The sequence below is a fragment of the Tachysurus vachellii genome, chromosome 24 (genome assembly GCF_030014155.1).
Source record: "Tachysurus vachellii isolate PV-2020 chromosome 24, HZAU_Pvac_v1, whole genome shotgun sequence".
Taxonomy (NCBI): Eukaryota; Metazoa; Chordata; class Actinopteri; order Siluriformes; family Bagridae; genus Tachysurus; species Tachysurus vachellii.
This window is the reverse complement of record NC_083483.1, coordinates 15,442,287-15,464,153: the sequence shown is the minus strand read 5'-3', so window position 1 is coordinate 15,464,153 and position 21,867 is coordinate 15,442,287. Positions and strand designations below refer to the sequence as shown.

The 21,867-nt window shown below is 40.2% G+C and overlaps 1 protein-coding gene across 1 annotated transcript; it reads right to left on the bottom strand.

Moving 5' to 3' along the window:
• Positions 1-630: 630 nt before the first annotated feature.
• LOC132839094 (B-cell receptor CD22-like) lies at positions 631-21,160 on the bottom strand (the record flags this gene model as incomplete). The annotated part of the gene is made up of 7 exons (XM_060859875.1): positions 631-774; positions 875-958; positions 1,261-1,306; positions 1,383-1,464; positions 1,549-1,809; positions 20,272-20,511; positions 21,016-21,160. Coding segments are annotated over 7 exons (942 nt in total), but the record flags the coding sequence as incomplete, so codon positions are not given.
• Positions 21,161-21,867: the final 707 nt, after the last annotated feature.

Sequence of the window (21,867 nt, the reverse complement as noted above, 5' to 3'; positions counted from 1 at the left end):
ATAACAGACAAGAACCAATCACAGAGCAGAACCAATTAGAGACAAAGAGACAAGACACCTGAAGGACAAAGAGACAAGACACCTGAAGGAGAGAAGGAGTACAATTAATGTCCATGGAAACCAAAGAGTGGGCGGAGCAAACAATTAACCACAGGAAAAGACAGCAGACAGAAACAGGACAGAAACACAGACAGACTCATTACATCAATGGTGACAAATCCACAAATTTCTTCTTAACTTAATGTTCCGCATCAATTCTGAATATTTTTGTATGTGAGCAGTGGAAATATTCTGTATGTGAAAAAGGATGGAAAAATTGTGGGCATAAAAGAGAGAAGTAGAAAGTCGTGCCATGGAAATATAAAAAGAGAAGAGTTAGTTTCATGCTCACACATTAGTGGATTTCTGGGCAGTAGCTACAAATATGTTGTGAATGTGATGTCAAATCTTGCTACCCCCTAACCTCTACCCCTTTCTGCCCAATAGCAAATTTATAACTCATTATGAATAAACCACACTGAGAGTTTGTACATAATAGTTGAATTTATTGTGTAAAATATACAAAACATCTCAAGGAGTTTTTTCTTGCGATCATAAAATTATAAAATCGTTTTTCAAGATCATGTAGCAGTAGCATTCTAGTGTTACATCACTGTGGCTGTGTTTATTTTCTTCAGCCTGGTGCTATTTTCAGCGATGAACAAATGCACTCACTGAATCATTGTTGTAAACATGAAAGATGGACCGAGAATCAGGAAGACTCGAGTGGACCGTCTGTGTAGATCAAGAGAAATCATAATCATGAGTTCATCCTTCTTTATAAATCTTTCCAGATCTGAATGTCTAAGTGAAGTGTGTCTCTGAAAACACTTACTGCAAGTGTGTAGTACATGCCGTTGGACCTGGTCTGAAGATCAAGACCTGTGTACGAGTCATCAGGAGGACTGGAGGAAACGTTCTGTGTGAAGATTATAAAGAATGTGTTTGGTGTTTCGAGCAATTCCTTCATATCCATCCATTCTATGATTAATTACATAACAGCATTTACTACTATGTTTAGTGATGAAAAGGGTCTAGAGCCAAACTGGCTCCTCATGTTCATTATGATCTGGGTCTAGTGTTGATTATCTCTATTTGTTGTGCTGTTTTGCATGTAAGTTTGAGTATTTTATGTTTCTATGCCCAGTGGTTACCAAAAACAAATTACTATTGAAACAGTAAGTCACACTGTGTCATTCTGTCCAGTTACAGTTCACTTACCTGACTAGACTCGACATTATCAGCTGAAACTCTTGTTCTCTTTCTCCTAAAAATGAACAATAATCAGAAGGATCATACTTCAGATATTTTACACAAGCGAATGAAAAAAGACACATGCTTACCTCATGTATAAAACCACAACGATGGCAAGTGAACATCCAAAAATCACTCCAAGAACAACAAACAGAAGTACACTCTTGCCCTCTGTGTAGAGATCAATATTAGTCTGCTGTAACTCATTCACCTTTATAGATGCTACTAAGTTTTATTTATTATAAGCTGTGATACCATTTAATGTGAGAACCACTTCAGGTGCTTTCTGACTCCCGTATATATTCTGAGCCACACAGTAAAACCATCCACTGCTGCTGGAGGTCAGTGTAAAGCTGTAACTCGGTCCATATCCTACAGGTGAGCTTTCTTTCACCTTATACCAGGTGTAGCGATGTACAGGTGGGTTAGCGTCACTGCTGCAGGTCAGAGTCACTGAACTGCCCTCCACTATCTCACCAGAGGGACTGATGGTCACTGAGACTCTCTTTGGAGGATCTAAAACAGACAAGACAGTAAGGATACAAAGAAAAAACCTACTGACAGGTCACAGGTTACTATGTGATATCATTTATCAGTTATATCATTGACCATCGTAATCATCATTAACTCACACAGAACATTAAGCGATACTGCAGTAGACGATAGACCTCCATGTTTATACTCAGCCCTGCACGTGAACTCTCCACTGTCCTCAGATCTGATCCTGCTCATGGTGAAGGTGTTTCCTGTACTTATATAGTATCTTCCCTTATACCAGGTGTAGCTCTGTACAGGTGGGTTAGCATCACTGCTGCAGGTCAGAGTCACTAAACTGTCCTCCATTATCTCACCAGAGGGACTGATGGACACTGAGACTCTCTTTGGAGGATCTAAAACAGACAAGACAGTAAGGATACAAAGGAAAAACCTACTGACAGGTCACAAGTTACTATGGGTAAGGAAGTTACTGTATATCATTGACCATCGTAAATATCATTAACTCACACAGAACATTAAGAGACACAGCAGTAGACGATAGACCTCCATGTTTATTCTCAGCCCAGCACCTGAACTCTCCACTGTCCTGAGATCTGATCCTGCTCATGGTGAAGGTGTTTCCTGTACTTATAGAGGATCTTCCCTTATACCAGGTGTAGCTCTGTACAGGTGGGTTAGCGTCACTGCTGCAGGTCAGAGTCACTGAACTGCCCTCCATTATCTCACCAGAGGGACTGATGGACACTAAGACTCTCTTTGGAGGATCTAAATATGGAACCATAAAATACACATTGAAAGAGTTTTTTAACAATCAGACTATGAAAGTCATCATCAGTCTTCAAGTTTCACTGCAGTTATACATTAATTTAACTAAAAGGAAACATCAGTGAAATTATAGAAATAATGTCATAAAATCACAAACAATAACTTCTAATTAATATGTTATTTTGCTGATGTTATTGTTAGTGACATGCTATGGTTTGTCTATGCAACAATACTAGCTTGGAAGTATGCTAATACACAGCTATGCAAATATTCAAATATTCTATTGCTTTGGTACACAGCTATGCTAACACACATGTATGCATATGTTCCTATATTGTAGTGTGCAAACCTGATCAGAAAGCATCCAGTGAAACTTCAGATTAACTGATGACTTCTTGTGTAAAGGACAAAAGTTTAGAGTCATGTCATAACACATGTACTTGCTTTGCTGTTTGCTCCTGTTTCATTACTGATGGGATTCTTGTTACATGTGGATTCAGCATGAACTTTTAGTGTTGTTAGTGTAATAAGTGAATGAATCAGTCTGTACTTACATTGTACATCAAGAGGGACAGCAGAGGAGAGAAAACTTTGTCCCTGTACAGAACAACTGTAGCTGCCTGCATCCCACTGACTGACTGATGGCAGACGGTGTGGGTTAGAGGAGGAGAAATAACTTCCATCTTTGTACCATATGAATATTGGGGTGTACGTCAAACTGTAGGAGGTTTTACATGTGAGAGTAACTTCATCTCCCTCAACAACTCTACCAGGAATCATCTCCACCCAGAGATCTGTGAATGAGAGGAAAGAAGGAAAACATGCAGTGAAGACTGTGTAGTTGTCCTGCTAATCACTCATATCAATGATAGCAGTTTTATACCTGGGAAACACAAAAAAGAAGTTTTTTTTTTTTTTTTTACTTGAGCACAAAACCAATAAATGCTCACGCTGTGTTTTTTATTCTGTGGATAATTTCACCTGGATACTATAGATCAGTGGTCCCTAAATTTTTTATCGGCGCGGACCGGTGAACGTTTGCTAATTTTCCCACGGCCCGTTTTTTTTTTTATTGTTATTTTTTTTATTTTGGGGGGGGCAAAATAATAGACGTCACCTAAAACCGCCCCGATATTTTGCACATGCACGGTATTGGTGCGGCTTTAGGTGACGTCTCTCAGCTCCCGGTTAACCTCTCGTCCATGGAAAGTCGCAAAAAACCCGAGAGAAATACACCACAGTAAATAAAATGGAAATAATTTAATGTTCATTGGGCGGCCCGGTATCATTTGGTCTACGGACCGGTTACCGGTCCGCGGCCCGGGGGTTGGGGACCACTACTATAGATGCTAAGAGGAGCTATTGTAAACATAAACACTGTTGTGTTGCTCATGCCAAATCTTTTATTTAAAATCTGTGCACACTGAACATCCTCTAAACACAGGTATGGTAGCAATTTTTCCTTTCTATATATATATATAAATTTATTCTTTGTAATTGTTTGTAAATCAATTAAACCTTAAACATTTTTGGGTCATGGATAAATGGATTCTGTGCTATTACACAAAAATATTGTCAACCCTCCATGATTCTCATACCCTAACCTCATGAGTCAAACTTCTCTCTTCAGTCACCTGATTACTAATGACTCTCACTTAAGCCTCTACCTCACTATAGAGGCTTAAGCCTCAAGTCTAAGCCTCACTATCAAGACCAGTCTGTTGGTGATTTTTTTCAACCTTTCCTTTATTATATCTAAAAAAAGGTTAATTAGTCAAAGCTTGTAAACACTGTGCACACTAGTGACATATGGTGGTCAACAAGCCGTTAAAAATATTTGCTCACAGAACCGAGAAGGCTGGAAAACTGTGACTTGTCAAATATTTAATATTTATCAATTTAGCTCAGATGACAAGTTTTTTAACTAAAGCTGTTGCTAACCCTCAAAAATCTATAAATTTATATAAATGTTTTCTTTGAATAAAATGTAACTTCTTGAATGGAAAATCATGGTAATATTCAATCAATCAATCAATCAATCAATCAGTCAATCAGTCAATCAGTTATTTGTTTATATAGCATGTTACAGGAACCTAAGCTGAACCAAAGTGCTTCAGAGCATTAATAATAATAATAATAATAATAATAATAATAATAATAATAATAATTAATAATAATAAAATAACAGTTACAATAATGGCAATAAAACAACAAAACCAAGACAATTATTATAAACCAAAGCCATTTTAAATAAGTGAGTTTTAAGTTTGCCTTTAAGCAAAGACAGGTCAGTGTTATCATGTAACTCAGAAGGAAGGATATTCCAAAGTTTAGGTGTTTAGGTGTATAAGTGATGTCAGTGTAAAATATTATTTTATAAAGAATAAAGTACAGTGTGTTATTGTTTCAGCTGATGTGGCTTTCCTGTGACAGAAAGTTCAACAATATTTTTATCTTGATACTTACTGATACGAGGCCAGAACATCTGGGACACGACTCCTGCAACACAGAATACAGAAATGTCTTGATGATGCAGACAGTGAGAAAGCCTCATACAGTATAAACTCTCCACTAAGAATAAATCTGCACTCATTCATTACTAAAAACACACAGGGAGAAGCTCAACAGGTCATGAAATTCAGAGAGAGAGAGAGAGACTGAATAAACATTAACATTAAGCAGATAGACATTCTGTATATATTTATGAAAAATAAATTGGTACATTTGTAAATGATTCACCTGAAACCATGAACAGTAACAGAACAGGAAGTGGAGGAGTCAATCTGAGTGACATCATCAGTGTTGCCTAATAATCATCATCACAGATAGAAAAAGACTGTTCAGTTTTAATGTCCTGAAAAGTAAATGATCTGCTTTGTGTTCATAAAAATCCATGAAAGAAAAGTGCTGTGTTTACAGTGACAGATAGATTTACTGTTCATTACAGCTGTGTCCTGTACAGTACAGTTCAGTGTGTGAGGAGGAAGAACACTGAGTAAAAAAGTCTCTAAATCCCATCTTTAATATGTGGTAAGAAAAAAGGAAATACAAATGAATCATTTGGAAGCATTGAACAAATCGATTCCTGAAATGTGAACAAATTATATTATTTTTACAGAATAATTTGAGTAATCTGAGTTGAAAATTTTGCGATTTTATTTGATCTTCATTTAATTAAAGTCTTGAATCATTTTACAGTTCCCATCGGTTAGATGTGTGAACTTCCAATGAGTAGTGAATCAACCGAATCAAAGCTCACAAAACCTGATTGACTTAAACAGATTTTTGAATCAAATCAGTAAAATGTATAAAATACCTCTAGCACTTGTGGCCAGACGAAAGGAAATAATAATGAAAAAATGACACACAGGAAACAAATTCATTTCATTTATATAAACAATGTTTTGTAAGAGAAAAGAGAAAAAAGTCTAACTAAATTATTTCTTATTTTATTATTATTTTATTATTATTTTAAAAAACCTTTTGACCTTGTTTAGAGATGATTATCTTCTGCATCCAGGAATAAAAACAAAACAAAGCAAGAAACCAGCAGCAGCTCTGAGGGTTTAAACTGTTAAACTGTCCAAGTAAGAATCTGTTGGTGGTTAATATTTCTTCCTCTTTCTTTGAGGAATAAGTCCTTCCTTCCTATATATGTTAGGAAATACCCCAAATATCTCAATGGTGACAAATCCACTAATTTCTTCTTAACTTAATGTTCCACATCAATTCAGAATATTTTTGCATTTGAACAGTGGAAATATTCTGTATGTAGAAATTGTCACTGTTACAGAAGTTATTAAGAGAAATCAATGTTTAGTTTAAAATGGTCTAAAAATCACGTTTTAGGATTTATATTAATAAAGTATGTTGTTACAACTTTAGCAGGAGTTATAAAGCTCTTGTGTTCAGCTAATTCTATCATTTCAATATCAGGTAACTGGTAGACAGGTTATATATATATATATATATATATATATAAAACCTGTTAAATGCCAATAACTCCTGGAGGGTCTTTGGGAACCATCAAGATAGGAGCAAGATAGCAAGATAGGAGCTTGTCTTGCTAGAGATTTGAACATGTCATTTAACAGTGAGGCTTAGATTTGAATAGCCAAAACAATATTACTTTTGGGTGGTATTTTGTTTAATTTTGGTAACGTTAGCCGAACTTCTGCATCCGAGGAACAACACATGTTAACCGGCAGCAGGAAAATAGCATTAGGATACTGGAATAATTAGCTTACATCCTGCCCGGTTATTATTTCAGCCAAACCATAGGATTATTTGAACATCGGCTAACCAAGATGGTTTTGGTGAGTTTTATTTAGTTTGTGTCGATTTTTAATGAAAATTGTTTTACAAACAGTTAACAAGAAAATTAAGCTAATTGTAGTTTGGTTAAAGACAGTTGAATCGTCAAGGCTTTGCATTTCTCTGTTTAAATGCCAAATTGTTGAGAAAATATTGTCTTTCTGGACACTTTGTGAATGCATTTTGTTTATTTATCTGTCGCTGCACGTCTCACACAGCCAACTTCTCAACTGTTTTAGAGCATATAGGCTTTGTCAAACAGTTTTGCATCATTTGTGGCTTTTCTTTCACAATCTTAACATTGCAACTCAGTTAAGGTTAAACATTTCTGCGTGAAGACTGATACGGTGTCACTAAAAATCAGCCAGCAGCCGTACTAATGCATGTTTGTTGATGAAAATTTTCAATCTACAAGGAATTTACCATCGGGCAATAACAAAATGTTCCCCTGTCAGATCTTAAAAATTTAATGGAGCTCACATTCTCTCTACAACGTCGCCATATAAATACACTTCCACCACCTGACATTGAAGATTTGAAAAGCAAATGGCCTTTTCTTTTCATGGCAAGATATATATGCACATTTTGAGTTGCTCACAGACATCAATGTGCTTCGTAGCTTGGAACTCAGTGTGGAGGAATGTGGAAGAGCCATCACAGAATACTTCAGGGGAAAACCTTCCAACAAGGATGTCAAGGTATTTTCTCTCTAATGGTGAAAATAATGAGATGGCACTTCGTGTTGTTCAGCTGCTCATGGCACACTTTGGAGAGGACCTAACCGGGCTGATCCTTCTTACAGATGTAAGTTTTATTTTTTCTTTCTAAACCTGTGTTTTAAAGGTCTGGACACCAGTCTTTAATGTCCAGACACCTAATGTGTGTACTAGTTTTGGGGAGTTCTACTACATATGTGAAAACAGAAGTGTAAATTATTTTGTGGCTCAGAGGAAGCTGCGTGTAAGCTGATAAATTACCTCCATGTTGTCACACAGTTGCTAAATTGCAATATGGAAAAAGTAGGTGCAAGGTTTTAAAAAGTATTTCACTAAAGTAATGTATCAGATTATGTGCAGTTTCCTCTAGAGCCACAAAAGGGTTCATACTACTTTTTTAGACATTTGCAGTAGAACTCCCCCAGACCTGTAAAAATAAAATTGTTACCCTTTAAAATTTGAATGCCAAATCTATTTAGCAGTTTGATTGTAGGTACTTCAGAAGCCTACCTCATTTGCCTCTAGGTTACTCTCACCTAGTGTTTACTAATTATTGTCCTTTTCATAAATTTTCTTCTTAAAAATCTTATTATGGTAAGGATAATGTATTTGTTCCCTTCAGGTGTCTGCCACTGCAGCTCTCAGTCTTCCTGCAAGTCCTCGCCTGATACTGCCTGGTAATATACATTTAATTTACAGTAGATTCATTGATAGTCACATTGTATATCATATCGGCCATTCATCTTGAGTTTACAAGGTAACAAATATTCCCATGTTGCTATGAAGTTTCAGGTGCAACAGGGCAAGTCACAATTAAGGGTTACCTTTCATCAACGGGACTTGCTGCTATGTTTGCAATCTACTACATATTCAACCTTCAGTATCAAGATAAGGCAGCCTGCACTCTGGAATTTATTCAGAGGTAACCTCCAGCCCCCATCATCCAGAAGAAGTCTCCTGTAGTCAATACACATGTCGCAATGCTGCTGAAGAATCTCCTTGACTTTGAATGGAACTTCATATACAGTAGATCGGTGAGCTATTCAATCTTTCTCTCTTTGTTTTGACAGTCTGGCATTGCCACATTAAGCCACAAGAGAACTGGTATTATTAACTTTATAAGCATTAGCTTGGAATGTATACTGATTGTATAGTTTATTTATTATTATGATTATGATTGTTTGTTGTTGATTGACAGTGGCAGCACTGGAATAATGCTGCAGAGAGGGACAGCAGCTACCAAAGTGATGGTCATCTCTCCTGCATCCACAAGAACTAAGATGTAAAAACACAAGCCTACCTCACAGGACAATTTTAAGAGGTAACCTGCAAGTCTAGCTTGCAGTGGCACAGGTGCCTACCTTATAGTTTCATCCCTAAATGTTTTTATTGATGCATATTATTGATACATCATGTCAAAATGTTCTACAATAGTTTCAAAATGTTCTTAAGTATGTTTTCAAAATGTTGCCAATTCTGCATATGTTCAAATGTTATTATGAAAGTATATTTTTAGAGAATATATTGCAGATTACATATATAAATCTTTTACAGTTTTTTTCAGTCGCTAACAAGCGTTTGTCCAAACAGTTGTCACATTTTCAAAACTCTAAACACAATTAGCACAGCATCAGTCTTTTGTGGCCATACCATTCACACATTTCATGTCATTTTCACACAATATGCAATCAGTGAACACATTTCCACAATGCTTACATTTTCTTAACAGACAAGTTATACCTCCCAACAAAATTATGGATTGTTTTTGTAGTATTCACGAATGTTAACACACAACATCCCACAATAGCAAAAACAATATTCCAAACCTTAGATGCAGTATAAAAACCTCTGCTTCTGCAATGATATCAGTTCAAAAACAATATATCTCAGCTGATAATAAACAAACAATTGAATAATTGACACACAGCTGATTTATGTTGGGTGAATTGGGCCAACCACAGCTGATTCCAGTCTGGCTTAGACTCAGTGGCAGGGTTTTTTTTTTTCTATTACTATAAAATGAGGACTTTGAGGAGTGATGTTTTTGGAAACAGAAACAGAAAAAGACAAATACTGTAATGTCTGGACGCGGAAGAAGAAGAGCGGAGGGAGTGTCAGGGAGAAGACCAGCTCCAGTGAGAGATACAAGGCCAGGGAGAGATGCAGTGAGAGGTGCAGTGAGAGGTGCAGGTGCAGTGAGAGGTGCAGTGAGAGGTGCAGTAGGAGGTGCAGTAGGAGGTGCAGGTGCAGTGAGAGGTGCAGTGAGAGGTGCAGTAGGAGGTGCAGGTGCAGTGAGAGGTGCAGGTGCAGGAAGAGGAGCAGACCCAAGGAGAGGGCAAGGTAGAAGTGTAAGAATGCGTGGTGGTGGCATTCCAAGGGCTGCAAGAACAGTAGTCAGTGATGAAATTCGTGCCACTATCATTGACCATGTAATCAACCACGGTCTCTCACTAAGAGAGGCTGGTGAAAGAGTGCAACCCAATTTGAGGCGGTCAACAGTTGCCTACATTATTCGCATCTTTCAACAAACCAACAGGTAAGTATTGCATTTTACCTGGATTATTTCTATTCTTACTTGACATGTCAATAAGGTCATACAGTAATGCATATGTTGATTTTTTTCCCCTCTATAGAATGCAATGTCTTCCACCCTCTGGGGGAAGAGGAAAGCTCCTCAATAATGATCAAGAGCTTGCCATTATAGAAATGGTTGTTGCAAATAATGCAATATTTCAACTGCATGAAATTAAAACTAGAATTGTGGAGTACCATGAGATATTTGGCAATATAGAAAGCATCAGCCTCACAACCATTACACGGACATTGTCCAAACACAGAGTGCGTGAGAGAGTCAAGGAGCTACGACGACAATATGTCCAGGTATAGTGTATATTCAATTCAATGTCCAGCTTTGCTCTTTGCAAGTAGGTAACCTACACAGTAATAGGTTACAGTACAGTATGGTATACAGTAATGACATGATATACATAAACTTTGTTTCAGAGAGTTATGGAATTAAAGGCCAAATAGGCCCCTCATGAATTCATTTACATAGATGAGGCAGGATTCAATCTATCCAAAAGGCGTCGACGTGAACGAAATATAATTGGAAAAAGGGCCACAGTTGATGTGCCAGGACAGAGAGGGGCAAACATTACCATGTGTGCAGCAATGGCAAATGCAGGATTACTCCTTCACAGATGTCAGGTTGGACCCTATAATATAGCGCCTCCTTGCCTTTCTCAATGATTTCCACCAGCGCCTGGTACCAGAGCAGGATCGGGAGGGTGAAAACATGAGGACCTTTGTAATTACCTGGGACAATGTTGCTTTCCATCATTCGCAAGCAATAACAGCATGGTTTTAAGTCCACCCAAGACTGGTAAGTCTCTTCTTTCCTCAACCCCATAGAGGAGTTATTTTCTGCATGGAGGTGGAAGGTTTCTGACCACCTGACCAGATGTCCCTCCTTGAAGCCATGGATGCTGGCTGCAGGCACATCACAGTTCAAGATTGCCAAGGGTGGATCCGACATACCAAGCGGTTTTATCCCAGGTGCATCGCCTTGGATGATATCAGATGTGATGTTGACGAAAACATGTGGCCTAACCATGAAGATCGCAGGGATTAGATACATTAATACATTAATGATATTTTTAGTTCCCCCCTTCTTATCTGGGTTTTTTGCTGTTTTGTTTTTTGTTTTGTTTTTTGTTTTTCAGAATGCTCTTATATATAATATTTTGTTCACTGTAAGCAATACTGTAAAACTTTTTCTGTTCTATTATATTGTGTTTCTGATTTACTGAAAAATAACTGATTTTCTTTTTACTGGAATGCGTTTGAATGTGAACATTACTGTACATGTGGACATACAGTTCCCAACTAAGACATTTTGTGTAAAAGGTAGATTGCATGTTACCTGAAACATAAAAGTCTATGCAGTTTTTCTAATGTCAACAATAACCAGTATTTTGAAACCTGGTGTACTTTGATTGACTGCATATACCTTGTGAAGTGAAAACAAGTGTTATTCTTTGACAGAATAATTTCATTTTGAGTCAGATTTCCAGTGTTTCGGTAAAGTTAGTGTGTGCAGAGAAAGATGTGTTCTGTTTTGAAATGGAGAGTTAGTATATATTTAACAAAATGTGTTTTTGAGAGGAAAATTATCAATTTGGCCAATTGTGTTTTGTAGGTGTAAGTCTGTGTTAAGAGTTTAGAAAAATTATCTTAAGTATAGGTAAGCGCTTGTTAGCGATTGAAAAAAACTGTAAGTTGACTTTTGAGGAAATATTAATCTAACTCACAGGAATATGTTGAGAGGAAAAACACGAGCCTGTGGGCTTTTTTCCCCAAAATGTGCCAAAGATGCTTGCATGCAGAATGTTCTTACTCATGTTATAAAAAAGGTCTTAATGTTCCTTAAATAGTCTTAATAGTGTAGTTTTCCAAATATTGCTAATGTGTATTTGTTGCCTTGGTCCTTTTCTTATACCTATTGTGTTATTCAAGGTAAAGCTTAAATTACTGTAGATAAGATAAATCACTTATGACAATAATTTGGTAAGTGTTCAAACTTACAGTATGTCTTAAATAAAAAAGTCAACTAAAGGTTATGCCCTTCACATATGGTAAGGATTAGGGTCAGTATCTGACGGGCAATTTAAGAATGTAAGTTTATTACCATAGTCTAAAGCAGACACTACTGTTTCTGTTTGCTACTAGAAAGCTCTTCTCAGCATAGTCCAACAGGGTTTATTTTCTCTTTTTTTCTTTCTTATTTTTCATGTTGACATTGGCATTGCTTTTTAAAATAAAGGTAATTTTTTTTTTTTGATTTTAAAGTGTTCATTGCTTATTTTGCATAATATTCACAATAATGCATATCTTAAGAAATTGTCTTAAGCCCTGGGAATATTGAAGTTCATTGGGAGACTCATTCATTCATTCATCTTCTACCGCTTATCCGAACTACCTCGGGTCACGGGGAGCCTGTGCCTATCTCAGGCGTCATCGGGCATCAGGCAGGATACACCCTGGACGGAGTGCCAACCCATCACAGGGCACCATTGGGAGACTGATATTTTAAATATTAATCAAGACTGATATTTTAGGAAACTGCTAAATTTATGTTATTTCTAATACATTAAAAAAATGCAGCATATTTCTGTGATTATTTGGAAACTAAAATAATATTGTTTAGGTTGTTACTTTAACTTAACACAGTTTACTGTACAGTAGACAGGCACATCTACTGTGCCTGTTTACAGTCAACTGTAGGCCCAAGAAGAAGCAGGATGACCTGGGGGTCAACCTCTCCTCCGACAAATGGGCAGTGGTGCATAGATCCTGCCGGTCTACGGTTGGGGGGATGGGGCACACCTCACGTTACGGTGACCATCCCTCCCCTGCACCACCGGGGCACCAGGCTGTTGGCTCTGCCACAAGATGTGCTCCAGAGCACGACCCCCCTCCAGCGAGCACCTCCCTCCACTTCCGTCCAAAGCCTCGGTACGGATGGGGGAGACCCGCCGCCTCTCAGGAGGTGTCAACAGCCACAGTACGTTGCTCCGGCCGTTCAGGTCATGGAGGCCGGTCTGCCAGCCCTGCCACAAGGTGTGCCTCAGGGCGCAGCTTCCCTCCAGCGGTTCGCTCCCCACCTTTCCACCCGAAGGTTCGTTGTGGGAGGGGAGGGTCCGCCGCCTCTCGCGAGGCGTCATCAGCTGCAGGGCGTGGCCCCAGCTGCTCTGAGTGGGTCAGAGGCCAGCCCCGAGGGACTGGTTCCCCTGAGGAACTTTCTGACAGCTTGGGAGGAGCTGCCAGGAGTCTCCCGGTGGGTCCTGCAGACCATAGAGGACGGCTACACGGTTCAGTTCGCGTCCTCTCCTCCCCGTTTCAATGGAATGTGTCCCACCTTGGTGGGACCCAAGCAGGCTCTGGTCCTGGAACGAGAAGTGTGCACACTCCTGAGGAAAGGAGCCATTGAGGTGGTTCCCCCCTTGGTTTGAGAGTCAGGCTTCTACAGCCCATACTTCGTCATTCCGAAGAAGGAGGGCGGGTTGCGTCGCATTCTAAATCTACGCTCCTTGAACCGCTCTCTCAGGAGCCTTAGGTTCAGGATCCTCACCCTCAGGGAGGTCGTGACTCAGATCAGGTCCGGGGACTGGTTCGTCACAATAGATCTGGAAGACGTGTACTTTCACGTTTCCATCCTCCCTGCACACAGGCGGTTCCTGAGGTTTGCTTTTGGGGGGAAAGCTTACCAGTATCAGGTCCTCCCATTCGGCCTAGCACTCTCGCCCCGCACCTTCACGAAATGCTTCGACGCAGCACTGACCCCGCTGCGGCTCCAGGGCATCCGCATTTAAAATGCCTCGACGATTGGTTGATTCTGGCTCAGTCGGAGTGCCAGGCGATTCGTCATTGAGATGTCGTCCTCGCCTGCATGAAGGTGCTTGGGTTTCGACTAAACGCCAGCAAAAGCATGCTTTCTCCAGCGCAGAGAACCACCTTTTTGGGCATGATATGGGACTCGGCCGGGATGCAGGCATGGTTGTTGCCTGCTCGGGTCGAAGAATCCTCACCTCTGTCAGGAGAGTGCGGGAAGGCCAGCCACTCACTGTGAAGCAGTTCTAGAGGCTGCTGGGTCTCATGGCAGTGGCGTCCAGCGTAATCCCGCTCAGCCTCCTGCCAATGAGGCCCCTCCAGTGGTGGCTCCGGGGCAGAGGGTTTTCTCTCAGGGGAAACCCATATCGTTCAATCAAGGTCTCGCAGCATGCCCTTCGAGCCTTGGATGTTTGGAAAGACCGAATGTTTCTGTCCCAAGGCCCCATGTTGGGGGCTCCATGTCGTCACGTGAAGCTAACGACGGACGCTTCCCTCACGGGGTGGGGTGCGGTCATGAGTGGCCACTCCGCCCAGGGTCTGTGGAGCGGCCCATGTCTCTCGTGGCACATAAATTGTCTGGAGATGATGACGGTGGTTAAAACACTTCCTCCCGGAACTGCGAGATCGCCATGTATTGGTCCGCACGGACAATACTGCGGTGGTCTCCTACATCAACCACCAAGGGGGTCTCCGATCTCGCCCTTTGTACAAGCTAGCACGAGCGGTCCTCTTGTGGTCTCAGGACAGACTCCTCTCTTTGAGGGCCATTTATATCCCGGGACGGTTGAATGTCAGAGCAGATGCCCTGTCGAGGCAGGGGGAATGGCATCTCCACCCCGAGGTGGTGGAGTTCATATGGCGGAGGTTCAACAGAGCCCAGGTGGATCTGTTTGCGACCTGGGAGACCTCGCACTGTCCCCTCTGGTTCTCTCTCTCTCACCCAGCCCCGTTAGGTCTGGATGCCATGGTGCAGTCGTGGCCGAGGCTACGCCTGTATGCTTTTCCCCCGATCGCACTGCTCCTTGGAGTTCTGGAGAGAGTTCGCCGGGATGGAGTCCTCCTGGTAGCACCTCGATGGCCGGGCAAGCCATGGTTTGCGGATCTGGTGTCCCTACTCGAGGGCCCTCCGTGGGAAATTCCCCCTAGGAAGGATCTCCTCTCACAGGCAGACGGAACCCTGGTGCACCCCTGCCCAGAGCTGTGGAGGCTGTGGCCCCTGAGGGGGCACAGTTCATAGCGGCTGGTCTCTCTACCGAGGTAGTAGTCTGGGATCTGGCAGTTGTGCTGGTGGCTCTATCGGAGCTCCCCTTCGAGCCATTGACCAAAGTGGCCCTTAGGTTTCTGTCTATTAAGACCACCTTCCTCTTGGCAATTTCCTCCCTGAAGAGGATCGAGGATCTGCAGGCCCTGTCTGTGGCCCCGTCTCGCCTGGAGTTTGCCCCTGGCATGGCCAGAGTGTTTATACGAAACCTGGGTATGTACCTAAGGTGCCTTCGGCCCCCTCACGACCTGTCGTGTTGCAGGCATTCTGCCCTCCTCCGTTTACAGCCCCCGAACAGGAGCGACAGAACCGACTGTGTCCAGTGCGAGCACTGGTCACTTACCTCCGCAGGACGAGTCCGTGGAGAAAGTCGGAGCAGCTGTTCGTCTGCTACGGCCCTAACAGGAAGGGTTTCCCAGCCGCTAAGCAGACGTTGAGCAGATGGGTAGTGGATGTGATTGCGTCGGCTCACGAGTCCTCTGGCCTCCCCGAGCCGCTTGGGGACTGAGCTCACTCCACCCGGGGTGTGGCGGCCTCTACGGCCTGGTCCGCTGGAGTGGCACTCCAAGACATCTGTGATGCTGCGGGTTGGTCCACCCCGCTGACCTTCGTCAGGTTCTATGTCCTCTGTCCTACGTGCAGGTGCCGAGGCCCTCACTCTCTAAGCAGGGTCTGGTCAGTGTGGCATGATTGGACACTCGTTCCCATAGCGTTTCGATGCAGCTCGAGTTCTGAAAGGGAACGTCTCTTGGTTACGACCGTAACCCTAGTTCCCTGAGGAACAAGACGCTGCGTCTCCGTGCCACACTCCCTGGATCCCTGCGGCGCTTACCTTCTCTCGCAGGAGCTTGCGTCTTGTCCATCTCACAGCCATTTGTAGCTTCCTGTTTACGCGACGTCACCCGCCGATAGCGTCATGTCCCAATGCCTATTGGTCAGATTACACACATGGTTCAGAGCGCAGTCACGCAGGGGCATTCCCATAGCATTTCGACGCAGCATCTTGTTCCTCAGGGAACTAGGGTTACGGTCGTAACCTAGAGACGTTATTTTATAGGAAATTTTTTTACAGTGTAGTGTATGAATCGAATCAAAGCTCATATAACTCAATTCATTTAAACAAATTCTTAGAATCAGGTCAGTAGAATGAGATTAAATATGAATAATTTGTGGTACAAAACAGTTAAAAACAAACAAACAACAAGAACATATAGCATTATAATATATAAACAATTAATCTACAAAATTAAGGGGAATGAATTGGTCTTAGACTATGTTTTGTAATAGAAACGACAAAAAATAACTCACCGGTCCACAAGATAATGCACAGCTTAATTTTGGTACTTGAATAAATGAGTAAAAACATTTTCTGTCTTCATTACATGATTATCTCCTACATCCAGAGAGCAAAACACAAAGAACAGGAGCAGGTCTGAGGGTTTAAACTGTTAAACCGTTCAAGTTCAAATGTCTTGCCTTTTGTTTCATGCACTACCCAAATGTTACTGAATTAGTTCTTCCTTCCTCTACAAAAAAAAACTTTGTGGTTAAAACTTCACAGAAACAGCTTTGCAATGCAGACAATTCTATTGTTTTGAAATAAATTATAAAATAAAAACATAAGCAGTTCGTTACATGTTTGTGTTTTATTCATTCATTGAGTAAGCCATTCATTTATTTAGAAACATTTAATAGTTTTGTTGCAGCTATTAATATGCACAATGTGGGCATGTGCCACTAGGGTGCGCGTCACCATGTGTTACTATGGAAACGGATCATTCCACAACGTCAAGATGCTGCTTACAAAACTGACCACAGACCAGGAGAATGACCACAGAGGATGTATCTTTATTAATAGTGTGTAAGGGGAAATTTAATAAGAGGAGTAATATCAGAGAAAACATTAAAAAGTAAATGTAAATGTAAATAAATGTGTCTATTTTTACATTGCTGGAGTTCAGTTATATATCAGTCTCCCTCGACTGATGATGTTAAGGATCTCACTGTTGATTTCTTGCAGTCTAGGAAATAAAATCGGGAAAAATTTGCTGAAATACTGAAAGAACAATAAAAGTGTTTGTTGTTTTTTTTTTCAAAATGGAAATGTAATAATAATTAAGGATAAAATAAAAACACTCACAGTAAGGTTTGCATAATCAGAAGAGATGAATCGAGGATCCAGAGTCATGTACGGGTCTTCAGGAGGACTCGAATGAGCGTTCTGTGTGAAAATAAACATGTGTTTTTAGTATTTTTAGGAATTCTTTGAGATTCTGAATAAAAAAAGTTAAAAAAATTCCTTCCTTTTTTGGCTCTAACCTTATAGATGGTAGTTGGTTTAAAGTCATGTGAATAAATAGACTGCCAAAGAACTTGCTGCACTGATTTATGGTTAGAAATCTCTGAACAACTAAGCTGAACAGTTTCCATCAATTCTATTTCCTTTATGAGTTCTGCCACAGTATTGTTTTTCTCAGTTCACTCTGCATATGGACCACAGCCCTTAGGTAGGCAGGATGATAGATGAAACATCACCAGACCCATTTTGTTTTTGGTTCTTGTGTTCCTTAAACAAACCTATGGTCTATGAAACTATCATTCACTGCTTGAATAATTCTCTGCATGAACACCATAGGGCGACCTCTATGTCACTGTTTTGTTTATGTGCTATGTGCTTTTGTTTGTTTTGTGTTTCCATGTGTGTTTGCCCCACTCCATCCACCTGTTTTCACGCCAGCCACTTTATTAGGTACACCTTACGGGTGTGGTCTTCTGCTGCTGTAGCCCATCTGCCTCAAGGTTCGAGTGGTTATTTGAGCTACTGTTGCCTTTCTATCAGCTCGAACCAGTCTGGCCATTCTCCTCTGACCTCTGGCATCAACAAGGCATTTGCGCCCACAGAACTGCCGCTCACTGGATATTTTCTCTTTTTCGGACCATTCTCTGTAAACTTTAGAGATGGTTCTGCGTGAAAATCCCAGTAGATCAGCAGTTTCTGAAATACTCAGACCAGCCCGTCTGGCACCAACAACCATGCCACGTTCAAAGTCACTTAAATCACCTTTCTTCCCCATTCTGACGCTCGGTTTGAACTGCAGCAGATCGTCTTGACCATGTCTACATGCCTAAATGCATTGAGTTGCTGCCATGTGATTGGCTGATTAGAAATTTGCGTTAACGAGCAGTTGGACAGATAGTCAGTAACCAGTTCATGGACGTGTCCCATTCTTGTGTTTCCGTTCTGTATGCTCAGTTTTGTGGTTCCCTGGTTGGCGATGCCTTCTAATTACTGTATTTTCTGTTGTTAAGTTTTTCTCTAATGTTCTCTTGTTTGTTCACTTCTGTTATTTTCTTAATAAAACTCAGTCTGATAGTATCCTAGTTTTGGTCTGCACTCTGTACTGTGGGCAAACAGGAGGCATCAGAGTGACACAAACTTTGATTATAATTTATGATTGCTACAATAAACTGAACCGTATTCCACCTTAATAAAACTTTTCAACATTCAACAACATTCATGTTGGGAAATCCTTATTTTTAGTTTTCTGTGACACGAGGAAAAAAGCATTAAAGGTTTATGTAAATATTCGGCTCTCCCTACTGGTTTTAATGGTAGGGAAATGTGCCGTGAGGAGCTCACCTCATGATTAGACATGTTCTGCCTCTTCCTCCTGCTCTCAGGAAACAAAGTCAGTTATTTACTGATTATTAGTGAGCTGTTGTGATTAAAAAAACGTACACTTTCCAGATGCAATTATTTATACTAAACTGTATCTTTACGCATCTTTTTACGTATCTTTACACTATATTACACATTGAACATGCTATTGTTAAGGAAGCGAAGTGAAAACACTGAAGTCTGGAATAAAACTCCAGTATATAGGCCTTGAATAATAAAAACAGGAACGGTGCGGCTCTGCAAATATATAAAAAATTGCTGAATATAAAACAATGTAAGTTTAAAATGCATGGACACACACTTAAAAATTTAGAATCAAGTGCCCTGGTTTTACCTCATGCAGAAAACCCCAGCTATAAAAGCGGCAACCACACAGAGGACGACTCCTACAACTCCACCCAAAATCATGAAATAACCAGAAGACAGACCTAAAAATAAATATTTCTGTCAGCATCACAAAAATGAATCTCATTTAAAAACAATACGTTAAATGATTAACACAGCAATGTGTTCACATCTTACCACTTGAAGTGAGACCCACTGCATTTTTAATTTTAAAATTTCAAATCAAATAAGCACTTGCCTAATTTTGGTTGTGCTGTTGATAAATTTTTTTTTTATTCATTCTATTTTTTAAGTGTCTTGAAAATAATCATGTAAAGTGTATTGTATTTTGTTACTGTAACTTAAGTATTAAATGTGAATTTGGGTATAGAAGTGCTGTAATGAAGGAGACCAAAGGAAACCATCAAAATCAATGATTATAAACTAGACTAGGCTTAGAATTTGCTTAGTTAGGATTTTAATAAACAAGGGAACCAGGGTCTAAATTGGTGTTTGTGGCCGAGATGAATAGGGGAAAAACTGATTTGTATTAAGTGGTCTTGTTTAAGTTTAATTTATTTCATGTATTGTTAATTTAATTTCATTTGGGATTGTAGTTTGGGTTATCTTTTGTAGCGAGGGACTTTAATTGTGTGACACATGACAACTTACAACAGACGGTTACATTTTTCTCTCTTTTTAAGAGATGTATGGTTTTGGACAATTATCTTTTTTTATATAGTATTATTTTTGTGTGAAATCTGCAGTACTGTAACCTATGCAAAACACAGCAGTTATTTTAGTTTTTTACCATTTATAAATATTGGTGTATGAGTGATTGTATAATATGTGATGTAAACAAAAAAAGAGGTTAATACACATTCAGCTTTTAAAAAATGTTTCTATGGTTACCCAGTAATAGACTGTAGATGTCGGCTTGTCTGTGGAATTAATTACAGCTTTATAACAAATGGGAATTAATTTATCTCTGGGTTTTATATATTTATCTGAGGGAATAAATATTTACTCACATTGGACTTCAAGAGTGACAGCAGGGGATTGATAATTATGTCCCAGTATAGCACAGCTGTAATTCCCTGTATCCTTTTGCCTGACTGACTGCAGATGAAGCCGTTTGTTGTAGGTGTATAATTGTTCTCCGTTTTTGTACCAGGTGAATGTCGGCTTGGTGGTGAGTCTGCAGGTCGTTTTACAGGAGAGAGTAACAGCATATCCCTCGATCACCCTGTTAAAAATTTCCACTTCGAGCTCTGTGAACAAGAAGCAACGATATTAACTCGTTTGCTACCAAAATTTATATTCTTGTCTAGCTCGTCCACTGTTTTGCAACATGGCTTAAGTCGTTCCTGGTAGCTAGCAAACATTAGCATTACATGGCAACTTTAAAGTCATAATGTGTTTTAGTCTTGTTTACTATAATCACTATGAAATTCATTAAAAATAGATGAAAATTCCCAGCTGTTTACATCTTGCCTCTAAAACCAGGGCTGCTTCGCTTCAGGCTGTAAATGTTTCCAATTTCATGATGCATTGAAAACCAATGAAATGAATACACTGAACTTTATTTTGTGTGTGGGTGTGTGTGGGGGTGTGTGTGGGGGTGTGGGTTTATGGGGGTGGCTGGGTGTGGGTGTGTGTGTGGGTGTGTGTGGGGGTGTGTGTGGTTTTGGGTGTATGGGGGGAGGCTTTTCTCCTGCAGAAAATATTTACATCAGTTTATTAATCTTTGTGATGTTTAAACTGATGTAACTCACCAGTGACTGAAAGCGAAACTCCTGTGCCTTGAAACTGCTTTCCAGCTGATGTTAGAAACGTGCAGTGATATATCCTTTGGTCCTCTTTTGTAATATTCCTCAGCCTGAGGCTACAGTCACGTGGTGTGTCTCTGATATACTCAACCCTGTCTTTGTACTTTGGGTCTGAAGACAGATCAAAAAAGTCTTTACTCCAAAAGGATTTTACAACTTGGGAGTAAAGTGAATGATACACAAGGCTGCAGCTCATGGACACTGTAGATCCTCTTCCAGCACAGATATAGTTCTGTGTGTAATGCACTCTTCCATCCTGTTGGGCAACAACAACTGCAACACAAAACAATGTAGAAACACTCAGTTACTGTTGCTTTAGTCTACACACATTTTATTTAAAATAAAAATATTCCTTTTTTTTGTCACATACACTACAGTGCAGAGAAATTACTTTCTTCACATATTCCAGCTTAGGAAGTTGGGGTCAAAGCCCAGGGTTAGACATGTTGCTGGAGGAGAACAGGTTAAAGGCCTTGCTCAATATTCCAACAGTGGCAGCTTGATAATGCTTGGACTTGAACTCCTGACATATGAATCAACATCCCAGAGCCTTAACTGTTTGAGTCACCACTGCTCAATAGAGTTTTTGTCATTAATCTTCATATATCTTAGAAAAACAAACCAGAACAGTACATTCTGTAAAGTCTGAGAGGATGCAAGTGCATTTTTAAGTGCATTTTAGGTCATATCAGATACCACAGCTTCTGTTTGGATCTCAGCATGTCTGGCAGACATATCATCGTGGATGACGGCTCATCAGTTGGAGCTCAACAATCGCAAAACTGAACTGCTGATCAT